General features: G+C 37.0%; 1 protein-coding gene across 2 annotated transcripts in view; it reads left to right on the top strand.

Moving 5' to 3' along the window:
* The window catches only part of col14a1a (collagen, type XIV, alpha 1a), a 108,592-nt gene that overhangs the window by 79,442 nt on the left and 5,565 nt on the right, over window positions 1-23,585 (top strand). For both annotated transcript variants that reach the window (XM_055041883.1, XM_055041882.1), the window contains 10 exons: window positions 220-306; window positions 2,533-2,586; window positions 4,597-4,692; window positions 5,478-5,531; window positions 9,156-9,209; window positions 15,828-15,881; window positions 15,966-16,037; window positions 19,437-19,472; window positions 20,592-20,658; window positions 20,789-20,980. In XM_055041883.1, the coding sequence (XP_054897858.1) occupies window positions 220-306; window positions 2,533-2,586; window positions 4,597-4,692; window positions 5,478-5,531; window positions 9,156-9,209; window positions 15,828-15,881; window positions 15,966-16,037; window positions 19,437-19,472; window positions 20,592-20,658; window positions 20,789-20,980 (766 nt within the window). The remainder of the gene's footprint in view (window positions 1-219; window positions 307-2,532; window positions 2,587-4,596; window positions 4,693-5,477; window positions 5,532-9,155; window positions 9,210-15,827; window positions 15,882-15,965; window positions 16,038-19,436; window positions 19,473-20,591; window positions 20,659-20,788; window positions 20,981-23,585) is intronic.

The following is a 23,585-nucleotide window of genomic DNA, read 5'->3' as shown; positions in this document are numbered from 1 at the left end:
ATGAAGCTGCATCACTTATCTAAGTACTTATACTGGCATTTAGCATCATTAACACGGCGAGCATTACTTAAACAACAGTTTCCATTTGCAGATCCTCCTCTTAACTGCGAGATTTCTAACTTGCTGGCATTTGTGCTCATAGCCTCTGCCTGTTATGAAACAGTTGAATCTGTATCTATTGTCATTGAATTTTTGCTCTTTGTGTATGTGTGCTATCAGAGAGTGGAGGAGCAGTGTCCTCCCCTGCCCCATGCCTGTACCTGTTCTCAGGAGAGCAAAGGACCTCCAGGACCATCTGGGCCCCCTGTACGAACACCAGTTCATTCTTCTGATTGGGTTGATCTTCCACGGTTCAGTCCACAGGAATGCATGAAAATATGTCACTATTTTCATGTCTATAATGGCACTTATGTCTGTATGAAAACAAGACATCTTGTGTAGTGTTCTTTAAACAAATTAGAGCAAAGTAGTGTTTGTTTTGAACATATTAGAACAAATATGTTCAAATCTGCTATTCAGTTGGTTTGGAGAATGCTGAAATTTGGAGGGTGTTATAGACTTATTGTCGAGTACAAACTTCTCTCAAAACCAAAGTAATCTGGAGTCAAATGTAAGCCCATTTGATTGGCAGCGGACATTTGTCTCAAAGTGGGCCACCAACGCACAGTGATGATGAATGCAGCGACAAATCTATAAGAGTGGTGGGAAAAAAGAAAAATATGAGTTGTAATGACTCACCTTGATAGCATTATGTAAAAATAAATCCAGACAAATGATTGGATTACTTTTATTTCAATCAAATGAACAGTGACTTACAGATTTCAGATGCAAACATACTCATCACATCCCTCTCTTCTTTCGGATTTGGGCCTTTTTTGGAACCGAAAGTCAATTTCAATAGCCAAATATTTGCTAGGTTTATGTTTTTATTCACGTTCAGGTGCATAACAGTGTGTGTTGTTCAAAGCTGGGTATTTCTCAGTCAAGTTTGAAGTCCAATCAACACCTGTCCCAAACCCTGGATTCTAATAAAAACACTGCAAACCATTAAACTAAAACTAAGGCATTATTTTTAGGCGATTAAGCATATATCTTTTTGTTTTAATAATATAATAATTAGAATATATGTGTTAAATTTCCCCCATGCAGGCTGATTCAGGTAATTATCTGTAACAATCCTTGCTTGTTCTGATGTTTGCTTTTCAACCTGTAACCCTGTGAGTGAAGACTTTTCTGTTTTAAGCAGCAGCAGACCTCCACGGTTTTCTGTGCTTCATATTCCACTGATTGCCTCTGTATTATGTGTTTAACCCAGCCACAGTTCAACACTCAACATTAGCCAATAATCAATTCAGCATTTAAAAAGTGAGGCGTGCCCAACCTATCATCTCTTTTGGATAGAAATTGGAAAGTGCCCATGCTGGCTTACATCCAAGAAGTAAATTTGTCTTTGGCATCAAATTACTCAGAAAATCATAGCTGTGTTTTTCTTTCATTACTGGGGGCCTGCATACAAATCCAAACGTAATTATTTGTTTCACTCCTGCTGGAAGCTAATTTTAGTGTCTTTGCAGTATGTAAATGTAAGAATCACGCTGTTGGAAAAGAAAAGCATATCTGCTTGGATTTTTCTACACCTGATTTATCCCAAATATATGCAAATTCATATTAAATATAAATACATGCATTCTTGAAACATGAAAAAAATCCATGTTGGTAGTCTCCGCCATTTGCACAATACTTACGAACACACACTGTCTTCTTGCTAGACTTTTGATCCCAAGCAAGGAAAAACATCCCCATTGTCTGTGCTTAGCTGCAGTGCAGCTAAGCATTATCAAGGATGAAGAAAGATTACTGTGTCAGAAAATCCAAGCGCACATTCCTATGTATCACAAATGCAAAAACAGAGAGAATAAACCAAACAGCTTTTCAAGCAAGATTCACTAATACGCTGATGAATAAATGTATTAAAAGATGCCAAAAACTGGAATATCACCTCTAATAAATTGAATTCTCAAAATGCTCTTATTAGAATCTCTACTAATAGTGGCAAATGGTGTTTTTTAACTTGGATGAACATTATTCCAAATACTCTGCCACCAAATTAAACTTTATGCTCACAAACAACAGCTTTTGTCATCTCATGGGCTGGTTGTTTCTATTTTAATCTATTATGTTTCTGTCCAATGAGTGTTATTGTGCCAAATTTGGTCAATTTTGGCTTGTTTCTTCTCTTAAAGTCTAGATTCCAATTGTTTCTTTATGAGGTAAAAATAAAGAAAAAAACAGGCAATTTGCTTTTAACAATAGTCCACTGGATCTAGATAATACAAAATTATTTTAGATATATTTTTATTTTAATTTTTTTGTGGCGAGTTGGTTGCTTTTATAATTGCCTGTCTGCTTTACAAAACAATAAAAAGGCCAACTGAGATTTTTCAAGTTTTATCCTGTTAATTATAAGTTTTATGACTCTATATTATGACGGTATTTGCTCTTTAACTGCTTTGCTTTTTATCATCGGTTTAGGGTGGACCCGGGATAAGGGGAGCCAGAGGAAACAGGGGGGAACCAGGATTGACGGTTAGTAATGGGTACTTAATCTCTGGAACTTTACTTTTCAGTAGAAGTATCAATCTGAAATGCATATCAACTATTTTGAATGTGTTTTATTTCACAAAAACAAAATCAAATGGAATCACACACAAGGGAGTCAAGCTTGGTTAAAAATCCAAAAGTTTCTTCTCAGGTGGGCACATATTTTATTTCAGCTTTACAAGATCAACAAGTCCAACAGCACAAATATCTAAAACTTAGATTTGGTTGAACTCAATCCAGTTTATTCAAAATAGTCATTTAAATACACTGCAACACAGCCAAAGTCACTTGATTATTTTCTCGAATTTTTTTTAATGAAATAGTAAATCTTGAAACCTCTGTCTTTGGAAAAAAACTGAATTGATTTTGCAGAAACAAACTTTTGCATGTCTCCCCTTTTATTCTCCAGTAAACATTTCAACATTACAGTGGAGAAAATAAGTATTTTATACTCTGACAATTTGTTGCTTGGAGAGGTTTGTAATTTTCTTCAGTGAGAGACAGAATCTGAACAAAGAGACCCACAAAAATTTTATTGTAGATTTTTATTATTATTATTATTAATTTTAATTTTATGGTCTGAAATAAGTATTTGATACAAAAGAAAAATAAAACGTAATACAGAAACCTTTTTTACAGTTACAGAAGCCTGGCGTTTCCTCCATATTTTTACCAGGTTTGCACACACTGCAGCAGGGATTTTGGCCACTCCTCCAAACATATTTTTCTTTCAGTCCTTTCAGGTTTTGGGGCCGTCACTGGGAACACAAGTATGAAATCCATCGAAAGATTTTTAAAAATTAGTTTAAGATCTAAAGACTGCAGGCTTCTGACGGAGCCATGATTTATTTTTAATGCCTTTATTGAGGTAATAATGCAGTTACCCAAAGTCTCATGACACATGGTTCAGTTCCTTCATAGAAAATCACCTCCAAATTATAATATTTACACCTCCATGATTCATGATTTGGGTGATTTCTGTTACAGTCGTACTCATTGCTCTTCCTCCTCCAAACTGGACTTTGTACCAAAAAGTTCAATACTGGCTTCCTCTGACCACAGGACATTCTCCAATGTCTGATCTGGATCATCCAGAGGATCAACAAAAGCTAATAATTTAAGATTAAAAAATTATACAATGTGATTTTCTGGATTTCTTCTTTTAGATTCTGTCTCACAGTTGAGGTGTACTTACAATGGATGTTACAGACCTCTCCGTTCATTGTAAGTGGGACGATTATCACGTACTTAGACAGAAAGATGGCGCATGTGACATGCAGTACATATTACACAACTCGACAATAAAAGTAAATAAATGCGATTCTCGATTGATTGAACACACACCTTTGCTCTTTGCTTTTGTTCCTCCTTCATCCTTCCACATTCTGGTTAGTTGGTGTGTTTTAATGGATAAGAAACACATAAACTCAGGATGCGCATGGTTGAACAGTAAAATGAACACACTTAAAAATTGTTTTTGTTATGACTCCCACTGTACTGAAATTCTCCAAACACCACAAATCAGTTTTGGTTTGCATTAACCTCTCTTTTCTGGCTGCTATTGCAGGAAAGTTGTCTGCACATTTCACACTGTAATAAAATGAAGCTCCAATAGCATAAAAAACCAGACTACAGATGACTGAAGTGTCCAAATTGAAGTCCAGTCCTGTATCTCACCACAGAGATGTAGAAATCATAGAAATGATGTGGATCAGAGGCTGTATGTCGCTCTTAAGTCAGATCTCAGAAAAATAAAGCACTTCTTTTGTTAAGATAATGTGTAATAACAAATTAATTGTATTTGGTGGGAGAAAGGCATCTTGGAACTTTTAGTAAAGTTAATATTTTGATTTTGCATACATATTTAATAAAGAGGCCTAAACTATCAAACTGTATGAGTCCTTCAGTCTTCAATCAATCTCATAAAAAAATGCTCTGGCTCATCAAAATTCATATCATTTTAACCTTGTTCTTTTGTTGTGGTGGTTTTTATAGGGACCTCAGGGACCCATGGGGGATATCGGCCCTTCTGGACCTCCAGGACCGCCTGGTCCTCAAGGACCCAGTGGACTCTCCATTCAGGGACCCCCAGTAAGCCTGCGTTTGAGTAATCGTTCTCTCCTAAGGATAATGCCACATTTACTTTACTTAGAGAGGATGTTGCACATTAAACACTTCAGTTTGTTGGGTAAATGTGGCAGATTTAGCCATCAATGCTAATATTTGTCTGCAATCCCAGGCATGTTGTTGGTATAACAAGATTCAAATAGTATTCTGACAATTTAAAAGTAAAACAATGTAGTTCAGTAGCCTTAAAAACACATGATCAATATGCAACATCTACAAATCTATACATGAACACACATTTGATTATTTTCATTGTGTTATTAATTAGTCACCATGCTAATTATACATGAAAGAAATGTATAGCAATGTATGTTTCCTTGTTCAATGCACATGGCAGCCATATTAGGTCTTTTGGTCGGGTTGATGAGAAACATTTATTTTTCTCTCTTGGAATTGAGACTTCAGAAATTCCACATTACCATCTTCATTTTAAGCATTCATTATAATAAAAAATTGCAATCTTCATAATTGCTTAGGACCTATGTATTTGATAGTGCTTTCATGATGAAAATATAATAAAAAACTTTAGCTTAAATATTATATATTTTTAAAATTTTTTGGCCTTGAAATTGTTGTGACAGGATCCTCAAACGGAAACCCGCGCAAATCCTGAAAGCTACTGAATCAAACTAACTGGTGTAGTTTAATTCAATAAATTTTTTTCATCCAATAATTTGTTTTTGTTGAGTTTTAGCTTCCATTCAAACCCACAATGTCACTGGGCTATTTAGTGACAGTTTCCTTTTCAGGGCATTCGTGGAGAAAAAGGAGAGAGAGGTGATGCTGGCACAGGAGGACCAATGGTAAGAACATCCATGTTTCATAAAAACAATAAATATAATCATGGAATAAGTTGACATCCCCAAGGCTCATTTATATTTTATTCCATGTATTGATTCTATCCCAAGCTACTACAAGTATAAAAAGGCTATGAAATTTCTTCAAATTATTGGCATAATTACAACAGTGAGCAGTGTCTGCTTTTATTTTAAGGAAAATATTACCTTTAATACCTCTCTTTTTGTTGTGTGTTTTTTGCTTAGACAGATGAAGAACTAATATTTTAAACAAGAGCTTAGGAAGATAAGGAGAGTAAAGAGATTTACCCTCACAGAGGATCATGAACGTTTAAATTGCACCATGTGTTTTTGTCGGAGCTGTGCTGTTTTGTTGCCGTCACACTTGCACATGGACAGCGAGCAATCTAATGGAGTCACTGAGATGTGAATAATTATTACCAACATCCCCATTATTGACCAGTGAACCAATGAAAGTAGTAATGAATTAATTTTATGGTTTTCTCCTAAGGAGGTCGAGACACCAGCGGAGATGAAGTGAAAGTTTTAATAACTCAGCGTTCCAAGATGGGTTTTGCATTTCATCGTTTCTCTTCCTGCAAATTGTTGGGGAGTTTTTTTATGTTGCTTTGATAAATGAATGAACAAAATATGCATATTGAAAACACTAATAATGACTTCTAAAACACTTGTAGAAGTCATCATTGTGCTAGAACTTAGTATAAAAATTATTCCATATTTTGTTGGATTTTTCAACATACGTATTTTTCAACATACGTATTATTTGCAGTAGTAAATGCTTCTTCTGCTGTCTCTGCCGCTTTGGGAGGATAATCTTTGACTCCACTGCTCCTGAGTATTTGTTTTTCATTTTATAAAGTGAGATAGACTATCAGTGAAGGTTTTCCATACTGGCTTAACCTTGAGCCACTTCTTTTGCCCATCAGAGAGATATTTTAATCAAACTACTTTGTTTTACTTTAAATTATAATAAAAACAAGTTTATTTGTTTGAGATCAATTTAGGGAGATATTTGGATGAAATCTATCAAATAGAATTATTTAATAGATTATTCAATATTTCATACAATTAATGTTAAACAATATTGTTTTTAGCCTCTTTGGAAACCAAGGTTTCTCTATATATTTCTACCTATAGCTGATTTTTCTACCTGCTTTAGTGAATAAGAAATAAACATGAATTTTGTTTATGGATCCTTGGTTTGATGGCTCCATTATTCTGATTTTTACAGCGAATCTGTAATATTGCAAATGCTCCTGTTTTCTATCTCTATGAACTACAAATGTAACCTTTCTTCCTTCAAAGTGGATGATTTTCATTATAAATAACAAGAACTGCTGGAAGAAATTAGATCATTGAGTGGATCAGGTCGTTTCAGGTCTAGTAAAGCAACAATAAACTGCTGATGGGGCAATGGGATCTGCACTGAGCGACGCAACAGGCAAAGAGCAAAACTAAGCCGTGTTAAAACATTTCTTTCCATGCTTCAGAGCAAGACTGGTTACAATTGTTGCTCCCGTCTGCCAGTCAGCGAGTCTTCAGAAATCACTGTTGGTCGGACAAATATTTCTTTCCTTGCTTTTTTCTTTTTTTGTTGGTCAGCCTTGAAACATTTTCACTTTGTCAGACATTTCATGAACTCTTCTGAGTCAAAGGATTTCTGTCATGACAACAGATGCATCAACTGGATTGAACAGGTGTTTGTTATGATGCTGATGGGCACGTAAACAGTTGTCAGCCAAAATGACTCGTCATGCTGTTGCAGATAATGATGTCCCTGATGACTTTATACAGATACCTTTGGGATTTTTTTTGGGATGGTGTATACTCTTTTTTTATATCCCACTCTATGCATATCATTAGACTTTAATAAAGACTATATTTCATAGTGATTCACCCGCATCTTGTTTCCACAATTAATTTTTTTTTTTAAATAAGAAGTGCAATAAAAGCTCCTCTCATGAGGAAAGAACAACTTGTTTCCAATGAGAGAGCCGCAACACATTTTGATGGAGCACTACAGCTCTTCCTGACTGCATAGTCCTATTAATAAAACCCTCCAGTGCTGTCCTGGGCTGCTTTGTGTTACTGAGTAATAATGTGTTTTGAGAGAAAGGTATATGAATGATTGCGTGTGAAGCAGTATGTGTAACACAGCAGCTTCTACTGCTTTTATTTATAATATACGAGGAACCAAAGAGAATATCACCACCATGAAGCATCAATTATTTCTCTCTTTTTATACTTCCTGTTTCCTGTCTTTCCCTGCTGCAGTAAATTTAGTGTAACCTTGTCTTGAGCATCTATTCCACCTTGGTTTGCTGCATGGCAGAGTGTGTGTGTGAGGGTTTGGGTGTGTGTTGGTCTTTCTCATTTTTCATTCTTTGTTCTTTTTATTAGTCTGCCTGTGCGCTCGTGTAATTTATCAGTTAATATGTTTTGCTTTGTGCGAAAGAGGGATGTGTGTGCTCTTTTGATTGTCTCCTTGTAGATATGGGGCAGATGTATGTGCTTTCACACTCTTATGTTCCCATATTGCTCAGCACTTAATCTCAGAAAGTCAGAGCTGTCTGAGCTGGAGTGTACGCTTGCAGACCTATTTGTGTGTCGACCTGCAGCAGCGAGATCCTAATACTAATGTATCGAATCAGCTGCGCCGCTATTCAGTGGTTAGAAAGCATTGATGAAGGAATGATGAGTAAATTCAAATACTATAAAATCTTTTGTTCAATAATTGTATTGAATAGTGTACTTATTTCAAAATAATAATATGGCAAAAGTTATAGAAATTTGGCTGGTTTAGTTTGCCATTTGACTTCTCCGCAGATGTGAAATCTTATTTCCGTGGTAGTCATGTTTGTTTTTAGACAAGTGCATGAAAAAACAAAGCAGAAGGTCTAGCTCTGAAGATGATGTGGGAGACTTGTGCTTCAGCCAAGATCTGAACAACGGCACGTCGTTAATCACCCGGGCCTGTCCTCCGTAACCCCGGTCTGTAATTTGTAGAGTCTTTAACAGTGTTAGCTGTCCTGTTTTATGAGCCTTCCATTAATACTAAAGTGCAGAGATAAATCAACTCAACACTTAATCTATGATTGGTCTTTGGAAGTAGTTGCGTGCTTTGACCTGCGGGGGGCGAGGGGTGAGGAGGCTGAAGGGGAGACGGGGCAAGAGCCGGAGCAGCAGGTTCACCAGCGAGTACGAAAGACTGTCTGTGTCCCAAGACTGAGGTCATTCAGTCTATAAATCAATTTTATGTACTGTTGCTAAAAGATCGTTAAGACAGAAAGTTAACTGTTTTAACCTTCCCTAACCTTTGAATGTGTCGAAGTATTATTATTATGAAAACTTTAGAAGGATCAAACTGTATTTGGTCCTTCAGATGTCCGAGATCTGAGGTCAAGATTTCTGAGGCACGAATCTGAAATAAGAATATTTTAATAGCAGGAATCTGCATAACAAGATCCCAGCTTAGTAACAGTGGATTTTGTTACTATTGGAAAAAGTTTGAAATGTCAGTTTAATCTTTCTGTGCACTTTACAGTGTGATACTGCCAAAGTGGTGATAGTGTTTGGTGATTTAAATATGAACATTTGTATTTCCTTCAGGGCGTTCCTGGAAGCCCTGGCTCTCCAGGCAGAGATGGTCCACCGGGAGCAAGGGTAAGATAAAAGACCAATATTTCTTCTAATCCTCTGTGGGTTCTGCTGTTTGTTTGTTTTTTGTTTTTTTGTTTTGTTTTTTGTTTTTTTGTTTTGTTTTTTGTTGTTTGTTTCTCTATATATGACCCGTAATTTTAATTTCTTGACTTTTGCCTATCCTATCATAAAGCACAGTGACGAAGTATAAGAACAAATTTATTTTTATGTTTATGAAATTCAACATTTTTGTTCAGGCTAAGTTTTGGCCAGACAAATAGCATAAAGTAAGAACCTGTTTAGCAGCTTCCTTAAATACTTATGTTAAGATGTTTCTGACTTCTGTCACGTCTGTAATAAACACTGGCTGTCTGGTGTATTTAGAGTCTCTGTATACTTTTTAATCTTTCTGCTTCAGACCATGAGCTGTTACCTGAGGTTTCTTTATATCTACTCGTTGTTTCCTTCACATTGATCTAAGTTTACTGTTTCAGAAGTTGTCTGGATTTGTCTAGAAGCTTTCTTGGAAAATGCCCATCATCTTTCTAAGGTCTTGAAACTTACTTGTGCTTGCATCTTGTGGTGGACCCTCTGTGTGTCTACTGCAGACTGTCACGAACGAGTCTGCAGTAGACATGGATAATGAGATGTTAACCTGCTGGAGAGGATTTTTCTCTTGGCTGGGGCTTGTAAGACTTCATGGAGAGAATCCTGTAATCGCCAACCAAAATTGTGTTCTGTGAATATCCAGGGTTTCTGAGGCTGCTGGGCTCACCAGTGTCAGAATGTACCAAACTATTGGTTTGAACTCTCCTCCTGAATTCTGACATCTATCAGACCAAATGTAGCTTGTGTATCTTCTTAAACAGCTGATGTAACTGCATCGCTCAGCCTTGAAATATTCCCACATTACTGTATTTGTGTGTTTTCCAGCTGTCTTTTTGTATTGAATGTACAGCTGCATTTCCCTACTTGGTTTTATGCCTTATCATAAAACTGCACATCTTCCCTGAGTTGCAGAAAACTGCATCCCACCCAGGTTTTTGAAAACAACATACACACCGAATGAGATCTCATTCATAAAGGCTCAGTGATACCAGCTGGCTGCGGTAATACTGGCAGAGTAATCTGGCCTTACAATGCCCAGCTGAGCTGTAAATAGCAAAACAGACGCTCAGCCAAAGGGTAGGGAGTCAGCAGGCTGAAAAGAAGGTTTTGTCCAAATTTGTAATATGATAACAGAGCAGTTCTGTCCTGGCCCGGATCCCAGAGAGGTGGAGGAATCGGCATGTAATCCATCTGCTGTCTGTTGGCTGACAGTAGTGCCGGTGCTCATCCTTTCAGCTGTGCTTGTTCAATCTATTCATGCACAGTTTTCTCACCTGTCACGCTGCTTCCTTCAGGACGTGCATGTTGTCTGTTGGTTCTTCTCACTGTGCCAGATCAGTTTTAGAGCACATGAACTTGAAGATGCAGTTCACTTTTTATTTGACTTTATTGTAGATGTTTCACCTGATGCAGCCTTGTGTTCCAAAGTCAAAAATGACTGTGAAAAATTATCCTTAACAATTTATATGCTTCTTTCACTTTGAAGATGTTAACAAATTTCACAGAATGAGCGTCACTGCGCTTACAATATTTGCATAGCTTAAATATGCAGCATGCAGAACAAGCTGTTGAATTTTACTGCTACACTCATATTGCAATTGTTTAATTACTTAAAACATCGTGCAAACACTTTGTCCACACGAATGCAGAATCACCAAACTCAGGATTTCAAATCCGTGAAAGTGATTCTAAGAAAAGGACTTATTTTTGTTTATTTTTTGGCTAGTTCAGCTACTTCCATCTGACCAGTTCTAAACTGTGGCTAATAAGTTCTTTGAGTTTCTACCACCAAAAGGTCAGACAGGAGAACTCGTCCTGGGTTTTTTACACAGAATTGGACCAGCTGTGGTTGAATAATATTAGGTGTCTTGCAGTTGGAAAGTTGTGGGTTTGATTCCTGTTTCCTCTCCGCCCACATGCTGCATGTCTGTGCAAGGCACTTCACCCCAAGTGTGCTGCAGAGTATGAAAAGTTATAAATGGCTTTGGAATAAAACTAGGCTGCATTTAATTGTCGTGACAACTCAAAACATATCATAAAAGTTCAGTCTATTGAATTCAAGATTACTTTATTGATCCCTGCTGGGAATTTATTTTGTCCAAATAGTAGACAATGTATACAAATATAAATAGAAAAACAGAATAAAAGCAATAGAAAGCACCAGATGTGCAAAATATAACAGCCAGTACAATATCACCCAGGTCATTAGGTACCAGTTAACTATGCCATAAGCATAGAGAGTCTCTCAGCCAGTCTACTTGTCATGAACGAGCAATGGAGGAATGGGAGGATTTATCTGATTTAACACTACATTATGTCCTCATCAGCTTATTTCTCATCCTATCGTAAGCCTGGTGACAATATTCTTTTCCAAAGAGATCTGAGTTGTTTTTAAAACTTCATCTGCTTGAAAAATGCCTGAAGCCATGCACATACACCTCCTGATCAAATCTTGACGTTATGCATTTTATTACATTAAGCAGGCTTGCTATGTGTTGAACAATGACAGTGTTACCCAAAACTTGCATAGTTTTATCGTTTGCTTTTTATGGTATATATGATTTGCCCCACAGCTACATTGACTGCTGGTGAACTTTTGTGCTAATGCTAGCCTGTCCCAGATGTCTTTTATTTTCTTGGCTTTTTCTTGGCTTTTTCTCAATGCGGTCCTGACATATTTCAATGTTTGTCGAGCGGAAAATGTTCCTCCTGGTCCATAAACTAAGCAGAATCAACAGATACGTGATGCTGACGTGAAAGAAGTTCCTGTTCAGAACCATTTTTATCATCCATTGTTTCATTTGGACGTTTTTTGCCTTGCAACATGGAACAGGAAATTGCTGCTGCTCTTTTTCCAATGCATGTAGCGTCCCCCTGTTTGCTTTGCATAGCATGTTGCTACAGCAAAGTCGCGGGGCATGCATTGAGAAAATGTTTTAATTGTTTCACAGGTTACTTCAGAAAGCAGTGACATCAGAAAACTCATTTATTGAATTAATAGTCTATTTATTTGAGCTCACACATGGTTCTTACTCATTCTGCTTGTTGCCTTTGGAGTGCCCTAAAAGAATCTGTCTTTTTGTTTCTTTTTTTTTTTCTTTTTTGTATTTTCAGCATCAAGCCAAATCTAATCTAATCATATTTTGCCATTACCCTCTGTCATTGTTTAAGGCTCATAAAAATGCCGTTTACCAATCTCAGTGTTACATGTATTTATGCTAATTTACCAGTCAGGGTGCAAATTTAGCTGCTATGAACAACAGGAGGCACCTTGTTTGTTGAATAACTAATCTTCCATGTTTTAGTTTTCAAATTGCAAAATCTGGTGTGAATTCCATATTTATAAAATATGACACCAATTTAAATAAAGTCAACAGTGCATGAAAATGTGAGCTAATAATTCCCTTTCAGTGCAACACACAATAGCTCTGATTCTTTAACAGTTTAAGAATTGGCTTTTAGGTGTCCAGCAGTGCACTCGGGCTGACTGAAAATATTAAAAACAGCAGGAAACGCTGGTAAAAATCAGGTAATCAGATATTATCAGACCTCCAGCCATTTATGCTTTCAACACGTATCTGACATCAATAAAGAAAGTAGATGAAAACCGATAAAACTGTAATCGGCTGGTCTCTAAAGACAAATATTCACAGTTTTCTTTTTGTGGTCACAATTGAAAAAAAACATTTTCATTAAACACTATGTAATGTATACTGCACAGAGCAGTGAGCACAAGCTCTTATTGATTTACTGTAATATTGTCTCAGTGCAGCTATGCTCCTTTGGAAATGTGCAAAACATTCATGACATTTATACAAGGATAATTTATACAATGCAAAGAGCCAAGCTTGGAGTGAAAAGGAAAAACTGTGTCCTCTCTAAAAGTGTGCTACAGTAGTCGGGTAGATCAGATTAACCAACAGTAATAGTGTCTTAGCTAATTTATTTATCCATATTTCAGTAAAATAGGTCGAGATGAAAACTACAAATCTTGGTTTAGTTGTTAGTTTCTCTGGAGAACCTTCCAACCTCTTTTTGCTCTTATAATATAACTGCCTTGTAGATTGTTTTCAGTTTTCATCATCATCTGAAATATACAAATAACTTCTGTTACAACACAAGCTGTCTTATTTTTAATTTGCAGTCCTTCTCATATAAGGTTTAACATGAATGGATGACAGTCTGAAGTTAATGATTTCAGTTTTTGAAAGCGTTAATAAGGTCCTATTGCCGTTATTTTCTTTGAACATCAATTGCCTTTTTCATCCATCTTTGTTGGATGAAAAACAACAAAGATGGATGTTGTTTTTGTTTGTTTGGTTTTTTTTTTTGTTCAACTAGATCCCAAAGGTGAATTAGTGTTGGCCAGTGTTGGACAAGTTGGCCAGACAAACAGAGTTCAAGACCAAACTACTATTGAGCCAATTCCAAAAAAGCTGAAATTCTCACATTTTCCAAACATGTTGATGATTAGTGAAGTGGGAGTACATATGAATTATGTGTTATGTGTTTTTATCTGTTCCTGCCTTCCTATTGAAAAGTAAACATATTTCAGTTTCAATCAGTTGATCAGCAGTATGACAGAATGCAGGTGAAGTGGTTTTCTGTGCAGGGCAGTAAGAAACTTTGTAACTATGTTGGAAACTTTATGAACCCAATACTCCTAAAGTTTTCCTTCTCCTCTTCATAACTCACAACAAAGCCAGGACTTCTCTTTGGCAGTCTGATTGGCTCTGATAAATTCGCCAACCAGGCTTCATGCAGTTTGGATGCGTGTGCTCTTCTCCTCAGCTGGGAGTCCCGGTACAAACCCATTTCAATAAGCTAAGTGCCTGATCATGGCGCTGTGAAAGTGTACATTTCATTCTGGTTAAAGAAAATCTTTTTTCGCAGTAACCACAAAAGCAATACCGTGGTCATATCTCTTAGAGACCATCCACTTGGAGTTTCATTGGTTTACATCTACTTTCTTTACTGATATCAAATGCATGTTCAAAGCTTAAATGGTGGAAGTGCAGATAATATCTGATTAGCTGATCTTTACCAGCTTTTCCAGCTGTTTTCAATATTTTCAGCTCTGCCCAAGTTCACTGACATTTTTCTTTTCACAGTTAATCTATCATAGATATTGTGTGTTGCAGTGGAAATAAATTATTAGCTCCTTTTGATTTCAAATTTATGTGCGCTGTCAGCTCTGTTTAAATGGTTGTCTATAGTTATATAAAACTAACAAGAGATGAGTTATTCAGCAAACCTGCTGTTGAGCAGCAAAAATTGCATCCTGATTGGTAAACTAACATGAAGACTTTTAATACTGGCAAGTTGCAGCTGCACAGTGAGGACCTTTTGATTGCAGAGCAACTTTGCTGCTGAGACCATAAAACTCAGTGTAGATCTCAGTGAGAGCCTACATGGGTTTTCTTTCTTCAAACTCTGATAACCAGGCAGGGAGACGGATGCGGGCCAGTAACACATCAACCATCACGGTGGCCTTGCGGTGGCATCCTCACTTGTCAGCAGATTTCAGGGTAGATGGTGTTTGATGAGGAGTGTTATGTAGAAAACTCCTAGATCATAAAGAGGCCATTCGTGGTTTGGCTGATTTTTAATGTTGTGGTGACATTTTAGACTTCAGATGTCTTGATGTCTTGCTCGCAAGATTTTCTTTTTATTAGTTATCCAGTTTTTCCAAATCTTTTACTGAGGGTGTTTACTTTATTTTTTTTCCCAACACCTAATAAAATCTCCAGTTGTTTTGGTGTAAAACATTGGAACTGGAGTGTTTCACACCAAAACACTGAGCATTGGCTCAGAATATTAAGAAAGAAACTAGCAGAACAAATAAGACTCTGACCAACACATGTTCTCAGAATCTATTTTCAATCATTATATAGTTTTTTCTTCTAGTTTGTTTCCCTTCTAAAGCTGAACGAAGACAGTTTCCACATATTGCTCATACTGAAAGGCCATCAGCCTCAAACTTCGGGAAAAATCCAAACTGAAATGAAAGGATTAGTTGGGCCTCAGGTTAAGCTGTTTTCCAGTAATCTGAGGCTGTGTTCAGTATCCAAATTCTACGTTGAACACAGATATGGTTCAGGTTAAACAAGCCATAAATGCTCTTGCATAAAACCACCATAATATTAGTATGAATCATTTGTAATGTGTTGTACAAGCAGACAGCTGGCCTGCAGATGAAAGTTGAAGCTGCAGTTCATTTAAAAGAATAAAGAGAACACACTTACTAATAATCATCATTTTAAATACCCATGAACAAATATATTTTCTATAATCCTAAAATTAAGAGAATTAACTTGTTTATATGATGTAGCTAAAATCAAAAGTGACTAGAAGTTCGAGGTGTACAGATTTTTACTGGGTCTGGTACTAAAGCTGTACCCACTCAGTTTGGCTTTATTAATATCCTAATTGTTTTCCATTATCATAAAAAACAGAAAAATGTAGTAAATGACTCATAGTAAATGGAGCGTTGAGAGACAAAATGCTGAATGTATGAAACCATCTTTCTTTCAGGGTCAGCCGGGTAACAGCGGCCCTCAGGGAAGACAAGGACCTCCTGGACCCATCGTAAGGCTGCTTTCCTTGCAGTCCTGTCATCCTTTTGTCCCGTCTTCAGTCACTTCCTCTTGCTTTTTCTCTCTTTTCTCTCAGGGAGCTCCAGGAGCTCCTGGAGTCCCAGGGCCCAATGGACCAGCGGGACCTCAAGGTGAACAAGGAATGCCTGTGAGTTAAGATTATTTTCTTTTAAATGATGTTTCAATCCCCCAAAAGCAACTTTAATATAACATCTAAATATTTTTTGTTTAATGACTCTTTAGTTAGTTTTGAGACACTTGCTCGGCCAGATAAAACAAACAATTAACAAACAGAAAGTAAAGACGCATCTAATTAATTTTGATTTGGTTCTCTATGACAGTTTTGTCAAAACTTCAATCTGCCATTAATGACTTTAGCTGATTTCAGTTTCATTTCAGTTTGATAAACTTTGATGAATAGCAATCAACGTATTCGAGTATATAAAGCAAATCAGAGCAGTGTGCTGTCAAAACATGAAGATATTAACAGTGTGGCATGCATTCATTCCCTCTGAGTCAATTCCTCTTTTGGTTTTCTATGAGAAAGGGTTTCCTTTCTGCCACTCGTACATAAACACCAGTTTAGTGAAATAAAGAACCAATAGTTCAACTTTTGTGTTCATTGATCTTCATGCATATGCTTGTTCTCAATTATTCCCAAACAAATCTATCAGGTCAGATTTATACTGAGACTAAGTTGCACACATGGTCTCTCCGGACCAAATAAGTTAATCCAGAGGCTACTTGTTGCACTTGGACTTATTTAGGGGTATCAGAGTAAAGAAGACTCAATATAAATATACTCAAAACCAGTGTCAATCATTGTAAAATATTTTTTAAAAGTCATTTATTAGTTTATAGACATTCTAGTTCTGCACTATTATGGTAAAATCCCAATGAGAAACAAAGTTTTTCAGAGAAAGGTCAGTGATATGAAAACTTTTTCAAGACACTGCAGTGTGTAATTATTGATACAGTAATGAGGGATTTAGATTCCTCAAAAGGCAAACCTCTAGTGTGTTGTGCTTCTTCAAGTGATTTTTTTTTCAAAGTCTAACGTGAGTCAGCATTCATGCTCTCATGTTTTGTTTTGCCTTTCAAAAGAAAAAGAATTAGTTCAAGCAGCACAACATACACAAGCACACTGAATAGACTTTGAGACGATCCAAACTATGTGTGGCGCTAACCATAACAGATGACACCGCGGTGTTGCTGACAGCTAATCTAGTCCTGGGTCAGCTCTCTAGGCCAGCAGCAAGTTTGGCTCACAGAGTCGATCCATAAATCACTGACACCCTCCCCATCGTGCACACATTTAAAAACGCACACACAAATCCATAAACACATATCTATAAGAGATTGTATCTGCTTTTTGTCCAAGATACAAATAAAATCCATATGAATTTCTGCACTTCCTGAAAGTATTAACTTTGAAACTTCAAATTACAATTATTTTACTGATTCTGTTTTTGTGTCTATTGTTTATTTTTATGCAGTTTATATCTTAAAGACAATCATCCAAGTGAATCTAGAGGGAATTTGTTCGACTAGGTTTGCTAAGTTGGACATATGCAACCACACTGAGAACTTAATTAGATGACAATAGATTTATATCCATGGAAGCTTAATAGCATTTAAAGCCGGAGAGGGACAGATCTTCAGTTTCTGGTCTTGGGTCGACCAAAATGAAACCCAAACAGCTGTTTTTAGGAAAGAGACGGTGCATCTGGAAATGCTCTGCTTCATCTAGCACGATCAGTAATGATGAAACTTTGGGATTAACCTTTTAATAGAGATGAACCTAGCAGATTTGGTTTACTGTTTCATCAGCTCCCTTTGGGCCATATACAAATAAGTGTGCCAGACTGTCAAAGCTCCCGCTGACATCCCTATTCTGCGTCGGACGTGGATCAGGTTCTGACTCTGACTGCTGTTTCCAGTCATCCAACCACCTGGAGAGTCTTTTTGAAATTGATCTTGCTTGACCTGATAGTGAGCTGCCTCGCATTTGCCAACTTTGAAAGAAATGAGCTCAACAATCTTCTTGGGAGCGCTTAATCAGTTCACGTTTGACACCTGAGAGAGTGGGGGAGGTCAGGGGAGGGATCTGAAACTCAAGGTTTGCAGGAAAAATATTCTGAATCCCCTTATTGGAGAAACTGTACACATGCGTGGAGTAAAGGAAAGTCAGCTCTGATCAATAATAACAGATTTTTATGAGCGGTGTTCACATTGCCATTATGTAGCGTGGTTTTCCATGTTAACCTGATAAGACGGCAGACATTTATGTGCCTGGAAAGACTCGTATGATCCTGGCTCGCCGAAAAGGTAAAAAGGACGGGAACGTTTACTGCTCAGGTTGGCTCCTTCGTCCAGCGGCTGTGTCAGACGTTGGCTAGACCTTTCCTATCATCGGCTGATTTATACGCGGTTAATTTTTTAACACAATCGTCGCCTGTGCACACAAGCACCATCAGACAGCCGGTGGTGGTGATGGTGGTCAAGAGCATTTTTCCATTCAAAATAAACAAGTCTTCATTTAAAAGTGACAACAGCTTTTGAATGAAGTAGTTACAGCTTTTTTATTTAACGGATGGAGTCCTGTGGCCAGGAAATATCTTTTATATGCCTCTGGATTACAGTGACTGATTTGCTCATGCTTGGCATATGTGTACTGCTTCTCCTTGGTTTTACAGTGTTGACAATAGCAGAAAGTACACTTATCCAAAGCCCAGATGTCAGTTTCTGTGAACTCGTATGATCTAGTCCTCCTTCGAGGCTTATTGCACTGAATTTGTCCCAATGTTTTATGTTTCAATGAGACAAAAGATAAGGAACAATAAATAAAAGAACTGATAAGAGTGACAAATGGCGACATTTGTGAGAAGGAAATACAATGGCTCTTTCTGAGGGATATGCGTGTTATGAATGACTCATGGGTGATTACCCATCTTAGAAACTTCTGTGAAACTTTTAAAAATCATTAAATAAATTTTAACATTGGAAAATATTATCCTTTTTTCTCAACAACTGTTTTCAGTTCCTTTGCAATCCTTCTCAGATCTTTAGACGTTAACAATTTTATTTCTTGTCTGTTCTTGAAGTTCTGTGTAGCATTTTGAAATATTTTGGCCTACTTGATGTTGTCAGTCAGGTTCTATTTAAGGGATTTCTTGATTCTGCTTGTCAGATAATGATCTTACATAAGGACTTAATGTGAAAAATTATCTCAATTTTCAAGAAATGTACTTAACCTCTGTGAATCAATGATTCAACTAGAACTCAATTTCTTTTTCAGATAAGCGTAAATTTGCTCGAAAAGCTTTTCCCCCCTTAACAGATGCATTGCAATCCTTATTTTAAATCTCTGTTCTGTGCTAACTTTTTAGTTTTTTGTCATCTTAGTCTGATATGTGTTTGATGATGTGAAACATTAGCTGTGATGAAAAGGCTAAAGCAACAGAAATCCTTTAAGGAGGCGAATATATCTCCTCATCACTGTATCCTAAATAAATGTTATTTTCTCCCTGTGCTTTCATCTTCTCAGGGTCTTGCTGGTACCAAAGGCGATAAAGGAGAAAGAGTAAGCTACTCGATCTGTACACTTGAGCTGCTGTTAGAGCGATGTTCCAGTGGACATGTTGTTCCTTTTCTTCTCTAAAACCCTCAAAGCTTTTAACTTATGGTCTCTTTGCTTTCTAGAAGAAATCCCATTTCTTGCCGTTTTTGGCTCCGTAACTCAATCAGGCCGCATTTCCTGTATCGTATCTTCATGCTTGTTTAGAGCGAACCAAATCAAACCGGTGTTCATGGAGCACCAAGGGCAGTGTCTGGATCTTTGCTGACAAAAGCGAGGACGTCAACGCCAGCCGCTTTGTAGGACACGCTTCTCGCCGGCGTGAATCAAACCTAAATGTTGGGGACGTTTGTACCTGAACGCAACTAATCACTTATGTTGTCAGATTATTTAGCGTCTCATAAACGATAACATTTGTTATTTGTTAATTTCCCACAAAATGATTCACTAAACAAAAAAGTATTTTTATCTTTTTTTCTGTTCCTCAATATACAAATATAGAATTAAAATTCCAGGTATCTCAAGAGTTAAGTTGGCTTATTAAAGACACAGCTTTGAATTAAAATTAGAAGACCATTTAAAATGATCAGTTTCTCTGATTTTACTTTTTGTAGTTATTTGCTTGAGTCAACTGAACGTTGTTCTTTTATTCTGTGAACTACTGTCAACATGCCTCTGAAATGCCAAGCAAAAATTTTGTATTTATTTGCAGAAAATGAGAAACAGTCAAAATAACAAAAGATGCGATGCTTTCAGACCTCAAATAGTACAAAGAAAACTTCATTTAGAAACAACAACACTAATGTTTTAACTCAAAAAGAGTTCAGAAATCAATATTTGGAACAATTGAGAGGTTTTCAATGAGGTTCAATGCAGTGCTCTTCATTTTTTCCAGAGCTTTATCTAGATCTTCAACATGGAAATGAGAAGTGCTATTTAAATTGATCATTTTTGGGAAATATACATGTAAAAGAATCATGTTGGAATGAAGGTTGGCAGTGCTAATTAAATACCATTTAGATCTCACCCACCCATTAATCAACCTCTGGTCTGAATGTCCTCATGGCTGCTCAGATGGAAAAGTGCCATTTGTCTGCAGAGTGTAGAGCTGTCTTTGTTCTTCAGGGTGATGTGCAGTCCCAAGCAGCAGTGAGAGCAATTGCACGGCAAGTCTGTGAACAGATTATCCAAAGTGAGTACTCGTTGATTTTATTTTTTAATTTGTGTGTTTTTTGTTTTGTTTTTTTGTGATAAACTTTCCATAAATTTGTGGTTTTAAAAATGGTGGGACTCATTTTCCTTCCCGTTTCTGCTTCTTCTAGGCCATTTCTCTCGCTATAATTCCATCTTGAACCAGATCCCCCAACAGTTTTCAGGATCAGTCCGAACAGTGACCGGGCCGCCGGGCGAGCCGGGCAGGAGAGGCCCTCCTGGGCCCCAGGGAGAGCAAGGCGCCCCTGGCAGACCCGGTTTCCCCGGTACTAATGGTCAGAGCGGACAACCGGGTGAAAGAGGTGAGATTAGGTGCTTTCCTGGAAACAATAAAAATAAAATACTGATGCTTTCCCTTGATGGACTTGTACGAAATTATTCAAATCATATTGTGCCTGGTTTTGTGTTTATGTAAAATGAACATTAAAATCTTTCTCAAATCTCATCTTAAAAAAGCAATTTGTGCTTAGAAATAACTTGGGAAACCTCTACATTTATTCTCACATTTATTCTGGGTATATTATATTTCTGATAATATACCCAAAAGGTACGACAGATGAATATATTGAGAATAATGTCATTCATCATTTTGAAGGCGGTTTGCCCTTTTTACCCCTCACACTTTTAGCTACTTGAAAGTGAACAAAACCAGATCAATACTGAGAAGAACTTGAAACCACCCACTGAAATATTTGGAAAATCAACCTCATCTTATTTATCAGAATGTTGGCCCTGCATAAGGACTGATGGATGAGGCGTAAACCACAGTTCATACCATGGGAACAACAGAAACCATTAGCAATCAGGACTTTGACAATTTAATCAACTTTTAGTATCTCTGCTAAGAAATACGCTGCTTAGTTCGATTTTTATTTGTGTCCCCCGCCTGCTGACATCAAAAGATCAACTTAAATAAATCATTCTAAATGTTCCCCAAGCCTGATTTGATTTGATTAGTTTGTCATTTTCACCCATTAAACCTCATGATGAACTATGTTGTTGTTGTATTATTCTAATGGCTAAATTACTGTTAAAGCCTTTTGATCTGCTGTTCTCAGACATTTCTTCTTACTTACTTGATAACGTATTACTACTCGCTTCTATCTTTTTATTTGCCGGTGTGTTTCGTACGGATATGTGATGGAATTATTCATTGGCAGCAATTCTCTCAGTTGCCTTGTTCTTGGTTTTTTATCTTTAATTTTTTGAGATCTGACTCCAAAAAAATCACTAAATGCTCATTTAATGTTCATATAAAAAGGGTTTATTTAAGTGCTTGCTTGCAGCCCTTAAATTAAAATGTCAGAATCAGCAGTATGATTTCTACTATACCACTATCAAAACTTCAACTAGGTGTTTTATGTGGATGAAGAACAAATACAAACCATGCATATTCTGGGAGACATTCAGCAGACCTTTCTGCTCACACTGCTACGTTGTCTGGGAGTCATTCTGCTTGTTTGCTGTATTTTGTGGTTTGCTCCCTCAAATCACATTAAATACACCAACTTCAGTATCCATGCTGTTATTTCTTTGCTATACTAGGTCCTTAGAGGGCAGACAGCGTTTATGAGTCTTTGTCCTAATCACGGAGACTTGTAACCCATGCTAAAAAAAAAAAAAAAAAAAAAAAACACACATTTGAATGCAGCCCAGATGCACATAAAAAGCTGGAAAAATTAAAAACTGCTGAATGTCTGTCCAGCTATGACTCGTCCTCATCAGGGGTGGAGTCCCTTGAATCTTTCCAGTAAGATGTCAAACCTGTTGCCACTGGTCCTCCACGCACATAAAAACCACATTACAGTTTAAAAGCTTAACCTGTAACTGCACTCAGACAAAATTGTGCAACATAAGAAACTCGTTTATTTTTATGCATCAGTTAAAAAAAGTTAATGCACAGACTTTCAAAACGGAGAATGGCTCTTTATCCGAGGCTATGACATTCATTTTCTCCATTAGAACAGTCGTAAAAGAAACGGGGGGAAAAAATCCGCAGATCAGATTTTAATGTGATTCTATAATGTTTGAAAAAGGACACATTAAATCACTCAAACAGGCTGCTTTTCTAGACAGCAAACTGCCCAGAGACATGATATATTCAGCTCATTTTCATAAAAAACAAACATGATACTGATTTAGAAATAAAACATGTTTTAGTCACTAGTTCAATATGTAGCCACATTAAAGTGGTTTAGCAAGAAGCCTTTGATTCCTGCCTGTGAAATCTTATAGTGAAAAAACATGACATGTGACACTTATATTCATTCCTATTTCAGGAGTTATATTCATTCCTTTTCCCAAAATTAAAAAAAAATATGTACATAAAAAATAATGAGAATGAAAATGAACCAAGCCAGCAGAGAACAAAAGCTAACGGGAACACCATATCTCACTTTAACACGTGACAAGAACCAGTCAGGACAACAGTAGTGATGGCTTGAAGTCTCCAGCCAGAATGTAAATTCATGAGACAAAGATGGAGATGATGCTTTGTCCAGGGAGGAGGAGGAAGTCAGGAGACATCCTGTTCTTGATGACCAAATCTCTACCCAAGAAATTCAAAGATGTTTTCGCGAACCATGTCATTTTCCATGAGGTGAATGATCGTTTGTGACAAAAACTGACATTTTTTTGTCATCCGTGTTGATGTTGTTATTTCTGCTCCAGTTCTGACCAGCATTATTACATTGGCATGTACAACAGACACCCATTTCTGGGAAAAGATTGTCACCAGAATAGTTTACGTCAGTCAGCGAGTCAAACAGAGACGGTGTGAAACAGAAGGAGGGAATGGAAGCAGATGAAAATCTCACTTTCCTACACATGTTCAGCTCACGTTTCTCTCATGTGTTTAAGTGCACTACAGTAATTGTGAACACTTTCATTCTTGCTCCTTGAACTGCT

The sequence above is a fragment of the Poeciliopsis prolifica genome, unplaced genomic scaffold (assembly GCF_027474105.1).
Source record: "Poeciliopsis prolifica strain line A6 unplaced genomic scaffold, Auburn_PproV2 SCAFFOLD017, whole genome shotgun sequence".
NCBI lineage: Eukaryota > Metazoa > Chordata > Actinopteri > Cyprinodontiformes > Poeciliidae > Poeciliopsis > Poeciliopsis prolifica.
The sequence above is the reverse complement of the archived record's forward strand: the minus strand, read 5'-3'. Positions and strand labels throughout refer to the sequence as shown.